The sequence below is a fragment of the Leptidea sinapis genome, chromosome 8 (assembly GCF_905404315.1).
Source record: "Leptidea sinapis chromosome 8, ilLepSina1.1, whole genome shotgun sequence".
Taxonomy (NCBI): Eukaryota; Metazoa; Arthropoda; class Insecta; order Lepidoptera; family Pieridae; genus Leptidea; species Leptidea sinapis.
The window spans coordinates 10,903,113-10,925,924 of NC_066272.1; the positions used below are offsets into that span (position 1 = coordinate 10,903,113).

The 22,812-nt window shown below is 37.7% G+C and overlaps 2 protein-coding genes across 7 annotated transcripts in view; both read left to right on the forward strand.

Annotated features, from left to right (window-relative positions):
• The window catches only part of LOC126965679 (rab-like protein 6), a 339,766-nt gene that overhangs the window by 140,739 nt on the left and 176,215 nt on the right, over window positions 1-22,812 (forward strand). The window lies entirely within an intron of this gene.
• Window positions 1-22,812, forward strand: part of LOC126965665 (uncharacterized) — a 105,466-nt gene that overhangs the window by 77,069 nt on the left and 5,585 nt on the right. For 4 of the 6 annotated variants that reach the window (XM_050809378.1, XM_050809374.1, XM_050809376.1 and 1 more), the window contains exons 6-13: window positions 10,898-11,019; window positions 13,641-13,852; window positions 14,460-14,812; window positions 15,353-15,469; window positions 17,653-17,807; window positions 19,611-19,772; window positions 21,356-21,650; window positions 22,458-22,630. In XM_050809378.1, the coding sequence (XP_050665335.1) occupies window positions 10,898-11,019; window positions 13,641-13,852; window positions 14,460-14,812; window positions 15,353-15,469; window positions 17,653-17,807; window positions 19,611-19,772; window positions 21,356-21,650; window positions 22,458-22,630 (1,589 nt within the window). Of the gene's footprint in view, window positions 1-2,768; window positions 2,855-10,897; window positions 11,020-13,640; window positions 13,853-14,459; window positions 14,813-15,352; window positions 15,470-17,652; window positions 17,808-19,610; window positions 19,773-21,355; window positions 21,651-22,457; window positions 22,631-22,812 lie in introns of those variants that run through there. The other 2 variants (XM_050809379.1, XM_050809377.1) reach the window with 2 other exon arrangements.

Consider the following 22,812-nt stretch of genomic DNA (forward strand, 5'->3'; position numbering starts at 1 on the left):
TCGTCCCGATATTTATTAGTATACAATATAGTCCTCCGCCACGTCTGTCTGGCTGTCTGTTCGAAGTAACTTCAAAAACTACTGCACCTATTTTCATGCTGTTTCCACCAATGTGAGGGAGGTTCTAGTAAATAAGTTTTTGTATACATTGGCTAAAATAGAACGATATTGTTGCAAGTGTCGGAATAAAAATGGCCGTCGGGGAGCTTTCAAAGAAAACACTGTCTAAGCTTTTTGAGATATAATAAAATATTGTATGGTGGAATTGTGTATCTTATATACGTTTACAGAAAAGTCTGCGATGGCATATGTCTATCTCTGAAGGATAAAATACTATATCCATTTTAATACTTTAAACAATTGGTAATTATAAAGCTGTAATGTAAAAGCTGTTTATACAAAAACGATATTAATCCTTATCATTTTATTGCTACATGATATTATATAATCATTCAGAAATACGTTTTCGATTCATTTTTATCTCAACTTTGATGACACTTTTCCGATGGCTTTAGACTACATTATTCCCGAATACTTCCATCATTTTATTTTTCTATTGACAGAAGATCAGTCTGTATGTCGGGTCAGCTACTTGGTAATAAAACGTGCAGCGTGCTAATTCTCCGATTGTTTTAAGATCATGATAATCGCAAGGAAATAATTTTCTGTTATGATATCCAGAAGAATTTCTGAGGATCGGATAACGGGATAGATTATTAGAGAATAAAATTTACATATATAATCTGTATTTAAAATTAAACTCATTGTGACCGTCAACAAAGATTTATTTTTAAGTTTATTATTTAAATTTCTGAAAGAAGATGCTGTGACAAAAATTGAGAAAGGTTTGCTGAGATGGTTTGGCCATGTCGAGAGACTGAATGAAGAACGATTGACGAAAAAAGTGTATAAGGCCAGTGTGAATGAAAGTGTTGGAAGGGGTAAGACCTAGGCGGACGTTTCGAGATAAAAATCAGGGACGTCTTGAAAAAAGGCCAGGTCAAGAAGAGTATCCTAAACCGAAGAGCATGTATGAGAGAATAATGAAAATGGACGAAAGGAAACAAGTATGTAAGGATCGTAGCAAGTGGGAAGAAGTGGTCTCTGCCTACCCCTGCGGGAAAGAGGCGTGATTATATGTATGTATGTATGTCATCTTTTCAGTCGTAGACATGCAACGTTTAGTTAATAGTTAGATATATTATATAGCCATTCTAACGTCTTTCTCCTTGATATAGTCGATACATCTTTGCAATTAACTGTTTACAATCAACTAAACTCTAGAATGGGCTTGTTTATTTGTTAGGTAAGGCCGATAGGTCCTATTCCTGCCGAATGAAAATGATAGACTTAAACAATTTGTTGTGTTTTTAAAGTGATAACCCTCACTTCTAGGATTAATACACAAATAAAATTGAAAACAAAATTTTATGAACGATGCGGGACTCGAACCCACGACCTCTCGCGTTCCGTGTGAGTGTTCTTCCAACTGAGCTAACTGTTCGAGTGACGTGTCGTCATAAAAATCTTGTATGATTTGTTCAACTATCAGGTTGTGTCTCATAGATTTGTTTTGATCATAACTTATTCATTCATTCATTCATTTGTAATCTTGTAAATATTACACACGGTATCCACTTACTACAGCATACTTTATCATGCCCTACATTACTAATAGTTTACTTTGAAATCTCCCCAATGCTCCAAATAGATCCCTACTAATATTATAAATGTTGTAAACGCGTGAAAGCGTAACCAAAGGGCTTACATTAACTGGTTTTGATCAAATTTAGTACAGAGATAGACAAGAGCTTGGCTATCTTTTATCGCGAATAAAAGGCTTGGCGGGGTTGAAAAAGGTGGTGGAAGTTTGTATGTAGGTTCGTCATTATCAAAGATAACACTATGAAACGTTGTATTAGGCACCTGATAAGAAATAAATAAATATTTGTTCCAGCGTTTTTTAAAATTAGACCTGTGCGGGGATGAAAAAGGGGATGAAAGTTAGTAAGTACTACTTGGTAGCTTATATAAATGTATTATTAACCTCAGCAGTTAGTGTGTCTATTATTTTCAAAGTGAGTAAATAATAAAATAAAAAATGGCTACCCAAGGTAATTATTGCACGCGGACGAAGTTGCGGGTAAAAGCTAGTATTAAATATATGTTATGTGAAGTGGCTGGTATGTACACATACCCTACACAGTAAGCTACCCACAAGATACCAACACCAGAAAACCCGGGAGAATTTCTCTCTATCTTAGAGAAACTCTTAGCCCTGCCTGTTACAATGCAGTGCCGCTATGGATTCTTGAAAAACCCCAAAATTCTGAGCGGCACTACAACTGCGCTCGTCACCTTAAGACATAAGATGTTAGGTCTCATTTGCCCAGTAATTTCACTAGCTACGGCGCCCTGCAGACCGAAACACAGTAATGCTAACACATTACTGCTTCACGGCAGAAATAGGCGCCGTTGTGGTACCCATAATCTAGCCAGCATCCTGTGCAAATGAGCCTCCCACTGGTATAAACCTAACACAAGTATTGAAGGAGGAAACGATCTGTGTTTTGCGATGTCAGCGAATTGAAAACAGGAAGCTCGACAAACACGATTGTCTCGTGTATTTGTTATATTTAAAATATTAATGCGGAATTATTGGCTCGATATGTGGTGAGGTGTGCGTACTGCGTAAGGTTGTTCACGACCGCGAATCGCGATCGCCTCGAGCTCAACCATTGAGCCAGCTGCCAGTTGTTCGCTGACCGTCCGCCGGAGCAGCGCGCCGCTTGCGCGAGTGCCGCCGTGTTCCGATCTTCATCGACAATGCCGCCGACCACCATGATAGTGCCTTGTGCGTCTTACATACTCGTAAACATTTTACCATTATATTCTAATCGTCTTTTGTTTGTTAGCGACACGTCTCGCTCGTTGTTTGATCACATCGCGCTCGCGGGTGACACTTGACAGATCATAGAGTCAATGTAGAGTTGTAAAGTTCGTATCGTCTTGTTTATCTTATGTTTTCATGGTGCGATATGATCCCAGTGTGATTGTTGAGTTGTTGACCACGAGCTGTGTTTACGTTTTGGCACTTGGCATTGGCTATCGTACCGGAATCGGATTTGTTTTGCCAAATTATCTTTTGCCAATGACAGCGTTGATCTCAACATGTTTCATTCAGTAATGGTCTGTGTTCGATTTAATGGGAACAGATTTGGATGATGTTGCTTATCGGTAAAATTACACATAAATGACCTTTTTACTATTTATTGCCAAAAGCAAGTAGACAGTAAAGGGTTTGGGGATGTGCTGAAAACAATGAATATCAACATGAATATCAATAAATATTTATAATAATCATAATAAGTGGACAATATGAGGTGGTAGTTTCACACGTATTTTGTTAATAGTTTTTATATTCAATAATATCTAAACTTTTTTTTTATAAGTCCTCGTCAAAAGTTTCATTTATAATGAAAACAATGAATAACTAGTATATTAAAATAGCTGCATTTCTTCTTCATGTAAGTTTTACTTTTGCCAAATCTTATAGTTGGTTTGTCATGCCTGGTCAAACTATATATTAAATATTATGACTGTTCATTGTCAGTAAATTTATAAAAATTTATTATACGTTCACAAAATTTTTTGCTCTTAATAGTATTATAGAAATAAGAGATTGCTTGTAACCAATTCTAATAGGCTTCATAAGATACACAATAGCTTTATGGGTAAATGTATACATTTTTATAATAAACTCCCAGCCACTGTTCAGGCATTATCTATAAATAAATTTAAATGTTTTATTAAAAAATCTAAGTGACAACCTGGTACTACATTATGGTTATTTTATAGCAATAGCAATGACAGTACAACATTGTATGTTTGATTAAAAAGAGCGCAAAAAAAAAGAATGCTGGGAGAGTTTCTTGCGCCGCTTCTTGTTTCCGAAGCGGTAGTAGTGTCTAGTATATTAGAAATGACATCAAAAAGAATTCTAAAGGAATCAATTTTGAGATAATAAATGCCTTTTATCATTGGACATTTCTAGTTGAATTTTGTTGTATGAACGATGTGAAGATCTAGGACAGCCATACGCATAGATTGACAGCACCGTGTTCCCCGTCGAGTGCGGTAACCTAAAGTTATTTTAATAATATTTTGTCAATATGTTTATGCCCACGCTAAAGTTGGCGAACAATGAGGGATACCTACATCGATTCAACGGATCATTGAACTCACCGTAACACTTTCTAATTTAGGGTGTTTCCTCGCATTACTCATAATAATTATTTAGTGGTTCCTGTACTCTAGATTGGGTTCACACGTTGTCTTCCGGGGGATGATTTGTAACAAGTGATATTTGGCGAAAAGATTTTATTGCAAAAAATTTGCAACTCACAAATAAAGAGAAAAGTTAGTCCAAATAACATTATTAAGATACAAATGATTTAAGTTTTCTTTACGTTCAGACTCAGTCTCGCCAAAATCTGGCACGAGACTCCAGGATGAGTCTCGTGCCACATTTTGGCGAGACAACACGTCCTGAGGATGCCTCGTGTAGAGGCGAAACACGTGTCGGATTGTTTTTTAAAAACAAATATTGGCGGAATTAACACTAAAGAAAACTTAAATCATTTGTATAATTTTTGATTTCCGCAAAGTAACGCCTAATTCAATATATTTTTTTTTACATTATTAAGAAATTTAAGTAATTAGAGTAATTTTTCTAAAATATTTATTTTTACAATTTACTTTAAACAACGTTTATATGTAAGGGGGTGGCAGGAGAGGTCGTTGTGGGTTATAACGCCCAACGCAAAAGATATATCAAATCAAATCAAAATCACTTTATTCATGTAGGTCAAGGAAATGACACTTATATAAATATATTTTTTCTTATTGAACTACCTCTACTTCGTAAAGGGTTGAGCTAATGAGAAGAAGTAGCATGAAACTCATTGCCACTCTTTTAAATCCAGATTTATATTTTACATTTATACATATTTTATATTTTCTTTTATTTAAATATAATACGTATATATTAATATCAATTGCCAATATGTTTGTTTGTTGCTGTTGTTCTTTGGATTCTTTGTCGTTTGAAAACTTGAACATTTTCAGACTTGCCAATTATGTTTAGGTACTGTCAGTAAATAATAGGCGGTCTAACGGCCGTTCCCAATATACTATCTACAGATAAGCTGTGAATAATCTGAAGCTGTCCCAATATAAGTCGTTCTTATCACCTTATACTGGGACGCGTAAATTGCAATTTTCATACAAAACTTCTATCGCTGGTAAGCCATACGTCGTCTCATTGGCAGTCAGCGTGTACGGATAAGGTGAGTTACCGTCGATAAGTTTATTTGGTTAAGATTTTTATCTCAAGTAAAAGATAGACTGAATATTGGGTACGGCCGTAAGAGAGATGCAATCAGTTTCCTCCCATTTGTTTTATCTGATATAAGCCTTACTATTCCAACCTGGATACTCTGCAACTCGTATCATAAATGTTTATTTACAAACAAGATGGTTGTTGTAATAAAACCAGAAAAAAAAATACGGAAAAGTAGGGGCACAAACTCACTGGATAGTCTTTTTAACCAATTTATTTGTACTTATATTAAGTTTGCAAACTCATACATCTTAATATATATATTTGTTTCCAGTGAACTCCCTAAACTAATGAACGGATTTTGATGGGGATTACTTCATAGAGTTTAGTCCAACTTAAGAGATAGGATAGTTTTTTATTTCGGTTTGGGACCCACAATTATTCTTATTTCCAACATTTGTTTTGTATGGACATATTTTCTATGAGAGAATTTATTGACGCGCGGTTTGACAGTTCTGCTGTGAAACAATTTCATTATAACAACAGGGAGCATATTTTACGAAATAATTCTTTATGTTATTAGGTATTATTGACAAATTCATAAAAAAATCAGTATTTTATTTATTACTAGCTGACCAGACAGACGTTGTTCTGTACATAATAAATAAAATACCGTTTTTGATGAATTTGTCAATAAGTTTTCATTGTAACATAATAATATGCTCCTTGTTGTTATAATGAAATTGTTTCACAGCAGAACTGTCAGACCGCGCGTCAAAAATACTCTCACAGAAAATATGTCCAAACAAAACAAATATTGGAAATAAAAATAATTATGGGTCCCAAATCGAAATAAAAACTATCCTATCTCTTAAGTTGGACTAAACTGCACTCCATGAAGTAATCCCCATTGAAATCCGTTCATTAGTTTAGGAGTCCATTGAGGACAAACATTGTGACACGAGATTTATATATATTAAGATGTACAGAACAACGTCTGTCGGGTCAGCTAGTTTGTACGGAAGTACAAACTCGTATTTTAAATTGCCCTTTGATATATTTAGATGACACAGCTTTTAAACAAAACCATCAAACATCTTCGAGATGTATTGAATGACCAGTAAGTGAGTTACAGAACGATGTAGTTAATACATCGCATAACTGGCGGTTCGTGCCCGCAACGTAATTGCCAACAATTGAACAGTAAAACAACGAGACGATTACTATCGGCCCCATGTTGTACCACGTCTTCCTCATCGACGCTATTAATGAAATCGCTCACGTTGTGACGTAAAGTACTCTCGTTGTTGGGTCTGGGGGCCTACTCCAAAAATCGATATTCGATATTTCGTGGCACAATGATGACCTATATAGCCGAGCGGTTAGCGACCCTACCTACTAAGCTAACTAAGGTGCAAAAATTTATATTTTTTTATGAAAATAAGAGACGAGACGAGCAGAACGTTCAGCTGATGGTAATTGATACGCCCCACCCATTACAATGCAGTACCGCTCAGGATTCTTGAAAATCCCAAAAATTCTGAGCGGCACTACAATTGCGCTCGTCTCCTTGAGACATAAGATGTTAGGTCTAATTTGCCCAGTAATTTCACTAGCTACGGCGTCCTTCAGACCGAAACACAGTAATGCTTACACATTATTGCTTCACGGCAGAAATAGGCGCCGAATGTGGATGTTTATATGTATTTATGTATGTTAAATTAAGTATATCTTATATCTTTAAACGAGCAATTCTTGTATATATATAATCTGAATCTCGGAAACGGCTCCAACGATTTTCATAAAATTAAGTATGCAGGGGATTTCGGGGGTGATAAATCGATCTAGCTAAGTTTCAATTTAAAAAAAATGGTTTTATCCATGTTTGAATGAGAAACAGCTACAATAACATTAGAATACAAAGGTAAATTTCGCCACTATGTACAAGACTATTATAGCTCAGATGGGACATTGGGTGATCCGGAAAGCAGAAGACCCCGGTTCGAATCCAGATGTCCTATTAGTTTTTTTTTGTTCAAGTTTTGTATATTCTTAAAAATCCGAGCAAGGCTCGGTCGTCCGGATATTTGTATTAAATATATCGTTGTCTTGCAACCCCAAAGCACAGGCTATGCCTAATTTAGGGCAAGATAATTTGTGTAAAAGTGTGTCGTTATTATTATACTATTATTAATCGTGTCGAATCCTACTCTTAGTTAAATCGTATTTAATATCGAAACGATGGTTGAACGAACGAAACATTAATCGATATTATCGGTCCTAACCCTACTATAGTTGTGAATGTCAGTGATGAATATAAGAATTTAACAAATAATCAAACGTCGCTTTTACGATAATCTAAACGACACCTTCTAGGCTGTCGTTGCTATTATCGTTTCAAGTTGCAATCGTGCTTGTATTATGATTCTGGAGTCAATATCTAGAGTATTTTGGTGTAAGCCTTAGTTTAGTCGCAATCGTACTTTCTAAGTTGCCGTAACATAAACGGACTTTGCTAATTTGCACATTGATTAATCAAAGTTAAAGTAAGCGATGACATGAGACTTAATACATAGTTTTCATCTTAATATATATAAATAACGTGACACGTTGTTTGTCCGCGATGGACACCTAAACTAATGAACGGATTTTAATGGGGATTACTTCATGGAGTGCAGTTTGGTCCAACTTGAGAGATAGGATAGTTTTTATTTCGATTTGGGACCAATAATTATTTTTATTTTCAATATTTGTTTTGTATTGACATATTTTCTATGAGAGAATTTAGTGACGCAAGGTTTGACAGTTCCGCTGTGAAACTATATTTCATTATAACAACAGGGAGTATTTTTTAAGAAATAATTCTTGATGCTGTAAATATTATTGACAAATTCCTATAAAACAGTATTTTTATATTGTATACAGAACAACGTCTGTCGGGTCAGCTAGTATTATATAAAGTGTAGCTATGTCTATTATGAGCTTATGAAATCCTGTTTTAATTTCTGTAGAAAGGTAATTTAACAAGAAATCTAACCATTCTTTGGATGTGCAAATTTTAAGTTGATTTTTATTATCTATAATATTTCCACAAAAAATTGTGCAACTTAAAATTGATGTTACAGATCTGTGATGCAGAAAATTACATTACAACGCCAATCCAAAATAAATAGAAATAACGCGCCTAAACTATGTTTTGACTTTTGACACTTAACAGCGACATAGCACAGATAATGTTTAGTTTTTCAAGGTTTGCACATAATTCATTCTTTCTAACGTCGTAAAAAATCAAAATATTAGTCTATGGTTACGATAAACGATAATGAATTCGAAAATTTGTTAGAGTAGGGTAGGTGCGATATATTTGGAGTTTTATCATTGTCGATTTTGCGAGTAGACCTCCTGGTCTGTCCCGTGGGACGGACGCCACGTGATAGTTCACGGATGGATTGGATAGTCTCAATAATTGCTTAGAGTCACACGCGACACGGTCCAATCCGTGTTATAATTATAGATATCTGTCCATATTCATCATAACTCCGCGATATTTAGCAAATCTGTATTTTTAACTAACCTGTGCTCTTTATTAGTGGAATTATTTTATTTTGCACCCTTATAATTATAATTCTTCTACGGCATGTCTTAAGGGGTGAACGCTCTCCTAAAGAAAACTATTTTACCCGATTTCTACCGTCGACTTCCAGATATGTAAACAAACTCAAATGACACCCTGACCATCCGATGGTGACGGTGTGGTTGTTTTCTCAAGTAATTCAAATTCAGCAGAACTTCCTTCTACATTGTATCCAGGCAGGTATGACTCGGGGTACTTCTAGAAAGAATACGCGTGGGGTACTTCTAGAAAGAATATGCGTACGGCCTGACAAGTGGGAACATTGACCACTAACTACAGTGACCTTCAAACACGTTTTAATTCCTATAAACGAAAGCTTCATGAAATATTTGCTTTCTTAGACATGCATCATCAATTCCAAGACAAATAAGAAACAACAATTATTTACATGAAGCATATTTTAATAAATTTCCTTAGCTTCTATTCCTACTTATTTAATTCTACCTCATGCTGCTCTTGTACTTTGGGGCTATTTCACACAAATTTCTTTAGTTTCTTGTATTAGCGTAAACCACTCCGTAAAATATTCCTTAAATTAGCGGCTAATGTATTCTATCAAATCGAGAGCATATTATCTAAAATATAAAATTCTCATGTCACGGTGCTTGTAGTTAAACTCCTCCGAAACGGCTTGATCGATTCTCATGAAATTTTTAGTGCATATTGGGTAGGTCTGAGAATCGGACTACACATATATTTTTCATGCCCCTAAATGTTAAGGGTGGTCCACGCCAATATTTTTTTTTAAATTTGTTTGACTATGAGTCAGCATTAAAAAATACATACAACTTCAAATTTTCACCCATCTACGATCAACAGTTACTTTTGTATCGCGATTGTAATATCGGCAATACAACGTTTGCTGGGTCACCTAGTATATTATAATATTCGTCGGTTGTTCGTGAGACATTGTCATAAGATATACTATCTAGTATACAACTGCTAATTTTAATTTGATTCTATACTTCTGCTTTTTATTTATGTGTAGTGTGGTATATATAGTATAGACTCTATAAAAATAAAAATTTCTTCACGATATGACAGATAACAGTGGGAGGCTCCTTTGCACAGGATGCCGGCTAGATTATGGGTACCACAACGGCGCCTATTTCTGCCCTGAAGCAATAATTTGTAAAAGCGTTATTGAGTTTCGGTCTGAAGGGCGCTGTAGCTACTGAAATTACTGGGCAAATGAGATTTAACATCTTATGTCTCAAGGTGACGAGCGCAATTTTAGTGTCGCTCAGAATTTTTGGGTTTTTCAATAATCCTGAGCGGCACTGCATTGAAACGGGCAGGGCGTTACAACGACCATCAGCTGAACGTCCTGCTCGTCTCGTCCCCTATTGTCATTAAAAAAAGATACAAAGCGTGACAGCTCAAGCCTTGAATTGATAGCGTTCGTCCACAGCGCGCTTTGCAACGATTTGACATTCAAGCAGGGGCGTGCATTTCACATAGGCAATTAGGCAATGCCTACCACATTATGAACCTAAATAAATATAGCACTAGTGTTAAAGTTAATTTACTACTTACGGTAGACAGTCTACAGATTGCATATACGAAGCAAGCAGTGTTTCATGCAACTTTATTCGTACTGATAGACTCAAGCGCAACTACGACTAGTTAGATCTACAGTGCCTACCTTGCTAGAAAACTAATGCACGCCACTGCATTCAAGGTACAATCAAACTGTGTGATGAACTTGTAGCTGCGTGCAGCTATGCATATGTAGGTATGCCATAGATCGATACGACTTGGATACCATCAAATAAGTGTACTCACGCAACTGAAAGGCCGACGACACTCCCGTGAATCCTTCAGTACGCTCGTTTGTATTCTTGTGTGCCTTGTCTCCTCTTGCCTCCACATTCCGTGTGTTGACGTGGAGATGCTCTAATGTGAGGGTGTGTGGTGCGCAGGTAGCGAGGCGTCGCCGGCGCCGTGCGAGGTGTTCCTGGGCGGGTCGTGTAACCCCACCACGTGGCGCTCCGACATCGCCATCCCGATGCTCAACAAGATGGGCATCACCTACTTCAATCCAGTAAGTCCAACACACATCATTGACATTCACACCTATTCAACTATTTGTTGTAAATCTAATTTCTGTCACTTCTGGGATATTAAATATTTAACACTACACAACTGTAGAGGTGAGCAAACATACCCAATTTTATGGACTACGAGTGCGGCACTAAAAGTATCGGGAATGGAATATTTCCACTGTTCCTGTCATATTAAACTCTTTTTAATTGAAAACTCCTTGGTTTTAAAAATCGAATACCATTTATTTATTTAAAAAAAGATTCTCAGTCTTGTCACAAGGTCTTGTCAAACTTGTATAGTCGTTGAGAAAATGGAATTGACTTGAGAAAATTCTAGAGCGATGATTTATTATGACTTTGAACAAATTTATGTACAACTGTAATTTGTACAAATTGTTTTAATGAAAATAGGGGTTGAGACGAGCAAGACGTTCAGCTGATGGTAATTGATACGCCCTGCCCATTACAATGCAGTGCCGCTCAGGATTCTTGAAAAAACCAAAAATCCTAAGCGGCACTACAACTGCGCTAGTCATCTTGAGACATAAGTTGTCAACTCTCATTTGCCCAGTTAATTTCGCTAGCTACGGCGCCCTGCAGATTGAAACACAATAATGCTGACACATTACTGCTTCACGGCAGAAATAGGCGCCGTTGTGGTACCCATAATCTAGCCGGCATCCTGTGCACTTAAAATACACATACCAAAAAGTTATAATCATTACTTGTTCCGCTAATTCATTTTGTAAAACTGATTCCAGAAAGAAATTTAAAAACAAATTTTTGACGGTTAAATTATTATTAATATTGCTCTCTTAAACATTGTTGATAAAGTTAATAGTTATTTAAAGTAAGTGATGCGTAAATTAACAATAAAAAAACAGGTATAAACAATGAAACTTTTTTTAAATCTCCATTAAGAATATCATTAAGTTTTGTATATAGAATTTAAAAAATATACTATTTATTTTTAGTGTGTCAAAAGTACCCATACGAACATTAAAAATAAAATCTTATCTCTAAAAATATTAACTTTATCGTGAAATGTTATAGGACCTTTTTTATTTGTATTTTAATAAAAAATGTTTAAACAATTTTGGTTTTAACAATATGGCACGGGGTTGCCCCTTGGCAACATGCATTTATATCATCAGTAGGGCAATTTGAAGAGGATCTCGTAAAAATTTGAGGTGGAATAGTTTTCGGTAGTACTCATGCGCCGATTCCTCATAGATTAATAGTGGTGTATATAACTTTGCATTTATTAGTTACATAACTACAGACAGTCATCTAACAGACTAACAGACATCTGTGACGTCACGCAACAACATTTCGGCTATATAATAATACTAGCTGACCCGACAGACGTTGTTCTGTAGATAATAAAAAAATACTGTTTTATAAGTACTTACTTTCAATAAGTGATGTCACATCAACAATTATTTCGTAAAAAATGCTCCCTGTTGTTATAATGAAATTGTTTCACAGCGGAACTGTCAAACCGTCCCAAATCAAAATAAAAACTATCCTATCTCTCAAGTTGGACCAAACTGCACTCCATGAAGTAATACTCATTATAATCCGTTCATTAATTTAGGAGTCCATCGCGGACAAACAACGTGTCACGTAATTTATATATATTAAGATTTACAATACGTCTGTGGCTTCATGATGTACCTTGCTATAATATATCATATTGACACACTTTGACACATTATCTTGCCCCAAACTAGGCACAGCCTGTACTATGGGTACAAAACAACGATATATTTACTACAATAATCATACATAAATACATATAACATCCATAACTCGGAAACAGCTATTCATATTCATCATATAAATGTTTGCACCTATCGGGATTCGAACACGGGAGCTCTAGCTCAGTAGGCAGGTTCACTAACAGCTGGGCTATAGGGGTCGTCAACTGAATTAATAATATGGTAATATTAGACGTATACGATGCAGTAGGCGGTAGTACGTGTGCGGCGGGTGTCCACCGCGCGCGACCATGCGACACATTCCACCGCGAACGTGATCGCGTTCCGTTACCTTACTTTGGAAATCGCTTTAAACACGTTTCGTTGGAATATCTCGACGCAATTTGTTATCTGCGTTACGAGATTTCGATAGTATTATTACCTGATAAATCACACGCATGATTATGATGCTCTAGAAAGTGTCGCAATGCATAATCCACAATCTAGGGTGATGTTGTCATTTGTCCCTGTCGTCGGGACTGTCAATAATAATATAATATAAAAGTTTTTTAAAAAACTAAAAAACACGCTAGGAAGCACAAAATTGTCTTTGGTATTCGAACATTTCCTAGTATTATATAAATCGGTTAAAGATATAATGGTTTGGATTTAAAATTAACATCTCCTGCCTTATCGAGGATAGTTGAAAATTTTGTAAATTAACAAAAATATTATTTTGCAAATTGATAAATGGAAGGTTCAGGTTTCACTGAAGATGACACTATTATTGTAAAATTAGTCTTTGTCGATACAAATTATCACTGTACCCAGTCTGTGGTAGGATTATCGTGGGCTTTAGTCAAATATCACCGTTCAGTGCAGTGTGTTGGTGCTTTAATGAGGCATGTTATATTTTCCAGCAAGTGGACGACTGGTCGACGGAACTGCTCGAGGTGGAGCATCGGGCGAAGGCCGAGGCTCGAGCGCTGCTCTTCGTGCTGGCGAGTGAGACCCGAGCCGTGGCCGCGTGCGTGGAGGCGGCTCACCTGGCGGCCGCGCCTCGCGACCTGCTGCTGGTGCTGCGACCGTACGCGCGACACCAGATGATTGGCGGCGAGACCATCACGGACCAGTTAGTTGCCGTCTTGTTACGCTTATAAATATTTTAATTTTTTAATGAGAATTAGGGACGAGACGAGCAGGACGTTCAGCTGATGGTAATTGATACGCTCTACCCATTACAGTGCAATGCCGCTCAGGATTCTTGAAAAACCCAAAAATTCTGAGTGCCACTACAATTGTGCTCGTCACCTTGAAATATAAGATGTTAAGTCTTATTTGTAAGCAAGTAATTACATAATGTTTAAACATTACTGCTTCACGGCACAAATAGGCGTCGTTGTGGTACCCATAATCTAGCCGGCTTCCTATGCAAAGGAGCCTCCCACAATATATATCTTCCACGACGATTCATTATATTTCGACCCGATTGCAAGTACCGTGGACTCATAATTAATCAGTAAGCACCTAAGTGGGTAGTTAATGTGTACATATGTCATACATACGGTCTGCCAGCTCAATGTCAGGCTTCCAGATAGCACAGGATCTTTCTGTCTGTAATCTAATATCGTCATAGCAAGAGTTGGGTTTGGCCGTTTTCTAGAATGTGCTCTAATATAATTTAGTGTTGTAAATCATGTTATTTTTAATTTAATTTTAAAATAGTGATCAATTTTCAGAGAATATGTAGAGTTGTCTCGCGCTCGGGCTACCCTACAAGAGGTGGTGGAGAGGCGTGGTCTACCCGCGTTCACGGACATCCCCGCGGCGCTGCGTTGCGCACGCGCCGTGTTGCGCGGTGCCCGCACGCACCCGGGCCACTCGCTCGGACACACCATCCTGCGTCTGAAGCGTGCTTACGACGCCGCGGGCGGACGCCACGGCCGACTGGCGCGTCCGCGAGCCGTCGACGCGCTCAAGGAGGCCACGCGGGTCACACGAGAACTCGCCGATAAATGCCTTCCTCCTAACACCGACACCATTGATTTTGAAACGTTCTGCGCTGCTGTTGCCGAGCTAGCTGCTGATGCAGGTAACACGCACCTTATGTGCATAATATCATTGTGTATCACAAGTTGATTCCAAACTGTGGTTCAACGCTGAGAAATTAGGTGGGGACGGTGGTATTTAACACTCCAGCTCAAGAATTAAATATCTACCCCCTTATTCATAATAGTCTGCTAACTTAAAGCATTGCTAATTCTCACTCTGTCTTCTTCTATTGACCTAAGTCAGAATGAGAAAAAACACACATAAGCGGCTGTTTAAAGTTAGCAAACCATTATGAATAAGGGGGTAACTGTGTAACAAGATCTAAATAAACAAATAAAATTTGAAAACAAAATTTTATGAACGATGCGAGACTCAAACCTGCGACCTCTGGCGTTCCGTGCCAGTGCTCTGCCAACTGAGCTAACCGTTCGAGTGACGTATTGACGATACATAAAATCTTGTATGCTTTGTTCAACTCTAAATATTTAGAATAAACAGTGTTATGCACTCCGTTTAACTTCATTCTTTCTTCCTGTTCTTACAATAAGTGTCAAATGAACCTTATTAAAATAATCACTAGGTGGATGCGTAGAAGGCGGCGGTCGACCGCGCCGCGCGTTTCCGAGCGTCGCGGCACGTGTTCGTCGCGCGTTCCGTTCGATGTGCGACTTTATCACGTCCAACACCAATTCGTCTGGTGTGTCCGTACACTAATTGGCTTTTGACGTTTTCATTTTGGCCTTATCATACTCCTAGTTGATTTTTTTGAACATTGTATATATTTCCATTTCATTCGAATGATTTTTGTTTCCAAACTAATATTGATTGAGTTGCGCCGCTGTGAAATGAGAATCACAATAATATGTTCGCTGTGCCACTTTATCACGTCCGACACCAATATGTCTGGTGTGTCCGCACACTAAATGGCTTTTGACGTTTTCATTTTGGCCTTATCATACTCCTAGTTGATTTTTTTGAACATTGTATATATTTTCATTTCATTCGAATGATTTTTGTTTCCAAACTAATATTGATTGAGTTGCGCCGCTGTGAAATGAGAATCACAATAATATGTTCGCTGTGCCACTTTATCACGTCCGACACCAGTGTGTCCGCACACTAAATGGCTTTTGACATTTTCATTTTGGCCTTATCATATTCGTAGTTGATTTTGTAGAACATTGTATATATTTCCATTTTATTCGAATGATTTTTGTTTCAAAACTAATATTGATTAATTTACACCGCTGTGAAATGAGAATCACAATAATATTATGAAAACACATTCATATTTTGACCATGTGTCGTAATATCAGTTCCATTCAAATTTTTAGCATCATTTTACTAGAAGACAGCTAATAAGAATAAATATCTTTTTGATCAAGATAATGCAGCTTTTATCTCGCAGCCTCTGTTCTGTGAACCTTATCATTTTGTTGTGATCACTTAATTTTGTTTATTTGCATACATGTAAACATGAATGAGCTATCTTATCATGTTTTGTGTGAACTGTCATTTTAATGTCAGTTTTCTTTGAAATGTTTTCTCTTTGGCACAAGTTTTGCGTCACTCTTTGGAGTGTACCTAGTGTTACTATTTCAAATCAAGCAAATCCCGGAAGCTCTTTTAAAAATAAAGTTTGCTTAATGTTTTTTTTTTTACTCCACAATTTTATTGAATTATTCAATTCCTTTTTCATGTCAATCACAAAGTAGCACTGCTTCGGAAAAATACACCACTCTGCCAGAGAGTATGTTAGTGTTGTGTAATTATTTACACAGTATGTGATTTGATACATTTTTTTTTGATTTAATTACATTTTTTTTTTTCACTTAATTAAGTTGAAATATTTGAGCATTTTAGCTGAATAATTTTTTATAGATAGTTTTTAAATAAAAAATGTAAAATGATGTATCAGTAAATATTAATGAGAATAGAAAAGAAATATATTTATTTAGCATAGGGAGTGACAATAACATAACATATTGCAACAACACTCGGTAAATGTCGTGAAGCTACATCAGTTCGTAAAGAGGCTTCAACATGGGGAGAAGAAGTGTTAAGAAACTCTCGGGCCCTTCTTTTAAGTTATAGTATTTTGAATACTATACAATTTTAAGTGGCCTGCACAGAACCAGGTCCTAGTATGTTACTAGGGAGTCCTTGTATACTTTCTTAGTATAATAAATGGCACGTACAGTTTTTATTACTTTTTGAATTGAATGAATTCAAATAATAATTTTTCTTGAATTCAGTAATGTTATTTTTCTAACATATATTTAAGAATGGCAAGGAGTTTCTTAGTCTAGTTATTTTCATTAAAGCTCAGGTTTCCCGAATTGGCTGTCGGGTGGTGAACAGTAAAATATATTCAAATTCAAAAATTTTTATTCAAAATAGGATGTGAAATCACTTATTAAAAGTTAAAAAAAACTACCACCCATTCCAAAATGAATGCCTCAGGCCTGAGAAGAACGGGCGCAACAAACTCAGCGGGCTTTTTTTTCATCTAAAAATAAGTTTATAAAATAAAATTGTACAATTAAACTTATTATTTAATAGCCTGAGCGCGGTCGATCCATTCCCTTATAGTAACCTTTAGCACACAAACGTTTATTAACAATTCTTTTGAATAACGTAATACATTTGTTTTGAAATTTTTTTGGGATCTTGTTGTAAAAGCATATACATCGCCCCACAAAAGACTTACTAACTCGACTTAGCCGAGTAGTAAGCTTTATAAGCTTATGTTTGTTCCTGGTGTTAACATTATGGTTACGACAGTTTCTAGGAAATTCACTTATGTGCCTATGAACATACATTACATTATCGAGAATATATTGAGAACTTCCCATTCACAAATTGTATAATATTATACAGAATATCAAAAAAATAGCGGTCACGAGTCGAGCACTGTTCCCGAGCGCGCCAATGAGCGCGTGTCCCCGCTGAGCGAGCGACGCGACGCAAATGTGCGGACGCGGAACCCGAGGTTGCGGGCATACGGGCAGAAGCTGTCGCTGTTTATACCCAAGGTGTGTGATTTAATTTATGTGACTAGTTCGGCCATAATGTATGTAATAATATCTTAATAGTACTTATTGTATTAATTTATTGAAGTCAAGCTGCCTAAAACTTTTATGGCCTTCGACAAAGGATCGGTTGATATTTTTATCAATAGTAGGTGTACGGTTTACGTATTACTTAATTGACTGTATTAAATCGCTACTAGATAGAGAATAACTGCTAATTTTAACTATGACTTTATTAAATTACTGCTAAATTAAGTCTATATATGAGCTGATATAATGAATGAGAGCGCTCGGTCGCTGCTGTGAGTGAACTGTACGCAAGTAAGATTGCTGATCGGGCGAATAGCTACAATGATAGGGGTGAAATCAATTATTTCTTATCTCTAATGAAGGGTTAGTAAACAATTGAATGCTTATTATTACAAACCGAATTTCTAGTATTAAAAATAGAGCGTCTGTTTGCTATTGGCGACGTTGGTTATCGTTTCTTTTAAAACGCGCACTTTACCATCGTTTTATTCTATTGTTAGGTTCGCAGACTTGCTCTTTTAAACGATTTTACGATATATGAACCATTGCTACCTAGCTTTCGAAGTGAATTGAAAATGATTGGCGGCTCTGTACCCCACTTTGTGCATGTCGATCGTTGCAATTCTTTAACACCCCATCCATTAAATAACCCCAAAATATATGTGAAATGACGGGAAATTATCGAAGTTTAAAACGTAATGGAGGCATTGTAAATTTGAATTAGAACAAAAATAAAGGTGAGAATATATATCTATTGCCAGACTAGTGAACATAATAAACTAGATTAATGTAACTATTAAATCGATGTTGTAATCCCACTATAAATATAACTCTAGTGTGTGTTGAATGAACGTGTACACCCAATTAGCAAGCAGGGCTATATCAGATAGATTCGAGTTATAATAAGTTAAACAGTTAACTAACACTATGAAAAGGTAAATTTGTGTATTTGTTACTGAATTTGAAGCCTCCTGTGAACTATTTCTACCGCATTTATCATTGATTCCTGCCGCAGAATTCCAACTTCGCACGAAACGCAACAAGTAACAATTTCATCCCCACCATCTCGATGTGTGGCGGTCCTCCACAGTGCGGTTTTCAAGAAGCTTTCTGCCACGTATTACAAAGGTGTGGAATGAACTTTTTTGTGCGGTGTTTCCGGGATGATGCGACACGGGTACCATAAAACGCGGACACATTCCTTAAAGGCCGGTAACGCTCCTGTGATTCTTCTGGTGTTGCAAGAGAATGTTGGTGGCGGTTGTGACCCGTGCGCTCGTTTGTCCTCCTTTTCCATAAAAAAAGAAACTTATAGCTATGTACATACAATACGAAACATCAGGATATATCTTAATATAAAATGAAAAAATTAGTCCTATAAAAAGTATTGTATTCAATTTTCTTCCACATTTGCGTGCAATTCAGACATATTACACATAGGTGGAGTTTTTTTTTATGAAAATAAGGGACGAGACGAGCAGGACGATCAGCTGATGGTAATTGATACGCCCTGCCCATTAAAATTTAGTGCTGTTCTTCAGGTTTCTTGAAAAACCTGAAAAATTCTGAGGCAGTACAACTGCGCTCGGTCACCTTGAGACATAAGATGTCAAGTATCATTTGCCCAGCAATTTCACTAGCTACGGCGCCCTTCAGACCAAAACACAGTAATGTTTACACATAACTGCTTCATGGCAGAAATCAAGATCTAGCCGGCATCCTGTGTATAGTAACCACCCACTGGTATATAGTTATGATTGAGGTTGTGTGTACCAGAACGGCGGACACAGAGCGGGCGCGGGTGAGACGCAGGACGCCGCGTCTGGCGAGAGCAGCGGCGAGAGCGTGTTCACGCCGGGCACGGAGCGTCGTCTGGACCGGCTGCCTGCCATGTTGGGGGCGCCCACTCACGACGTGTACCTGGCGGGCGCCTTCCCGGTACGACACAACCTTGTGGTGAAACGGAACATGAAATGTATCACGTAATGAAATAATTCGCCGTACACATAGTTGCAATGTGTCGCGAAACCTAACACACTTTGTAACAATTTCTCATAGTTTGGAGGTCTTTTGAGTGCGAAGCAACCTATGATTTGTCGATTTTTCGAACTAACACAACCCCACCCACGTTCGCGACTGAATGGCGGAATAGTCGTACGCGGGAGCTTCGTACTGAATGTGCGATATGAGCGGGCTTTTTGTTTGTTTCGAAAGGAGGAAAATACATTTACGTATTGAAGACCCCGAAACGGGGCCTATATGTCGGGCTCGGGTGTAAACACTCCCTACCGACTAAGACAAAGTACAAGCCTTCTCTGTGCTGATTGCCTAAAAGCTTTTACAGCGAATAATGAGTGCGCTATGCGGTCACGCTTGCAGCGAACATGCAATGAAATTAGAATGATACATTTCATGTTACATTTCATCAGTCTGTCCGCGCCTTTACAACTCAACATTGGGAGCAATTGTCTCCTTTCACGACCACAGTAATTATTGTAAAAAAACCAATATTAGTTTATCAGGTATATTATTTATATCTATTAGTATATAATTTAAAAGATATATTGATCTATCTATATATATAATGAAAATGGTCTTTGTGTGAGGCTCAATCACGCTTAACCACTGATCGTATCGACATGAAACTACCACTATTAGATACGAAATGTAGCCTAGATAGTTTATGGCTACTTATATTTTTATATTGATTCGTAATAAGATAATATTTAATGTATTTCCTTTTAAAACTAGCCCAGCAAAGCTGGGCGGGAACGACTAGTTTATTATCTAATGTTTACTGGTTGACTAACAGTAAAGATGTCATCGGGTCAATCTTTGTCACCCTAATCGAATATGATGTGCGTATCTATTGTGTTCTAAGAAATAGATAACTTGTTTAATTATCTAGTGACTCTTATTAAATACAAATATTGTTTAGTGAATAATTACTAATATCAACTGATGTAAGTTATATTAATTACTGTTGTGAGTTCATAATAGGGTTACCTACTGATGAAATGAACAAAGACTTTTAAATAAGCCACAAACCTTATAAGAAAGGTTTTTTTTACGAAAATAAGGAACGAGACGAGCAGGACGTTCAGCTGATGGTAAGTGATACGCCATGCTCATTTCAATGCAGTGCCGCTCAGGATTCTTGAAAAACCCAAATATTCTGAGCGGCGCCAGAATTGCGCTCGACACCTTGAGACATAAGATGTTAAACCTCATTTGCCCAGTAATTTAACTAGCTACGGCGCCCTTCAAATCGAAACACAGTAATGCTTACACATTACTGCTTCACGGCAGAAATAGGCGCCGTTTTGGTACCCATAATCTAGCCGGCAACCTGTGCAAAGTAGCCTCGCAATGGTATCTAATAAACATTACGAAGTTTTAAAGTGTACCTGTTTATACACGCTGTCTGTAACAAGTAGCACTCAGTGAGGAATGGAAGAATAATGTTATGAGGACTATTCTCAGTTTTAAACTAAGCCAATAACAGTTTGTTTGTTCCACAGTCGAACGATCCAAAGCCGGAAGACATATTAAGGCGGGAGGGTTTGACGTACGTGATCCCTCGTGCCAACGACTACACGCGCATGTTCTCTGCGCCGGCGCGGCGCTGCGCCCCCGACCACCCGGAGTCCCCCCGCCGGGACAAGAAGCCCCGCCCTGCCTCGCCGGGGAGCCCCGCCCCGGCTGATGACGTCATACTGAGGGAGAGGGCCGCGGAGGGACAGCGGGCCGCCGACCGGCTCAGTGCCTCGGACTTTTACACCGTCTCCGAGGATGTCACTCCGCAGCCGTTCAAGGGTGAGGCTACATGCTTGTATTATAGTATATAGCTAAAGTTTTCGCCAGATAAATAGGATACTGGCGAGTACCTTCGCGGCAGTGATTTGTTGAACAAATTGGTGGTAAAAATAAAAGTGAGCGGATGGGGAAAGCGACGCTAACTATCAAAATACCATTTAATCGACATGATAATTTACAAGTAAACAAGTATATTACATAAGCAAGTAATGTCATATTCGACCTAATTACGTGAGTCATAAGATTGAGATTCCCTTAAGCTAGTATTTGTCAAATTTTATAACTGGCGAAATTTGACGTGACTTTAGTAACATTATATTGCTGTACATAACCCCACATCCTTATGGTATGAAACTCTGAAGTGACCAGATTGCTTTATATTTGAATCTAATAACTTCCGTATAATGGTGGGCACCACAACGGGTCACACATCACTACACAAGCACCTTTTCACAATCGGCGTAAAGGACAGTCCTAAGTGCAGAGGCTGTCTAGCCGAGGACGAAACGGTCACTCGCATAATCCTGGAATGTGCGGGGGTGGCCAACCAACAAGTAAAAACCTTAACCAATACGAGGTCGCTCCAGGAAGTCTGCAAACACCCCGGGAATGTTTTGAACTTCTGGAAGGAGCTGGGCTGGTTGGAGTAACTGGCCAATACTGCACGCAAAATGGACCCATACTAGTGGTTTAATTGCGGAAACGGGAGCCCCTATACCATACTATTTTCATGTAATACAAATTTAATGTAAAATAGTGTCAATACTTTTGAGTTAAGTATTAATCTCAAGTGTTCCATCGCTTCAGGCACGTATGATGAGGACCTGCTACTGGGATCGCGGCTGCTAGTGTTCTCTCTGAGCAGCGAGGCGCCCAACTTCTCCACCATGGTGCTGGCCGCTCACTACATGGGACTCCGGGCCTCTTCCACGCTGCTCATAGTACAACCCATGAGGCCGCCTGCCGCCTGCGTACACGACGTGAGTACAAAATGAATACAAAAGAAGGTATAAATAGTTCAAACCACGGTGACGCCTCCAGTTACATTCAAAGAGACTAGGAGCTTTTTGTTTTGTTTTATTATTTGTCATTATTAGGTACTAGCTGACCCGACAGACGTTGTTCTGTATATATTAAATAAAATTATGTTTTTATATGATTT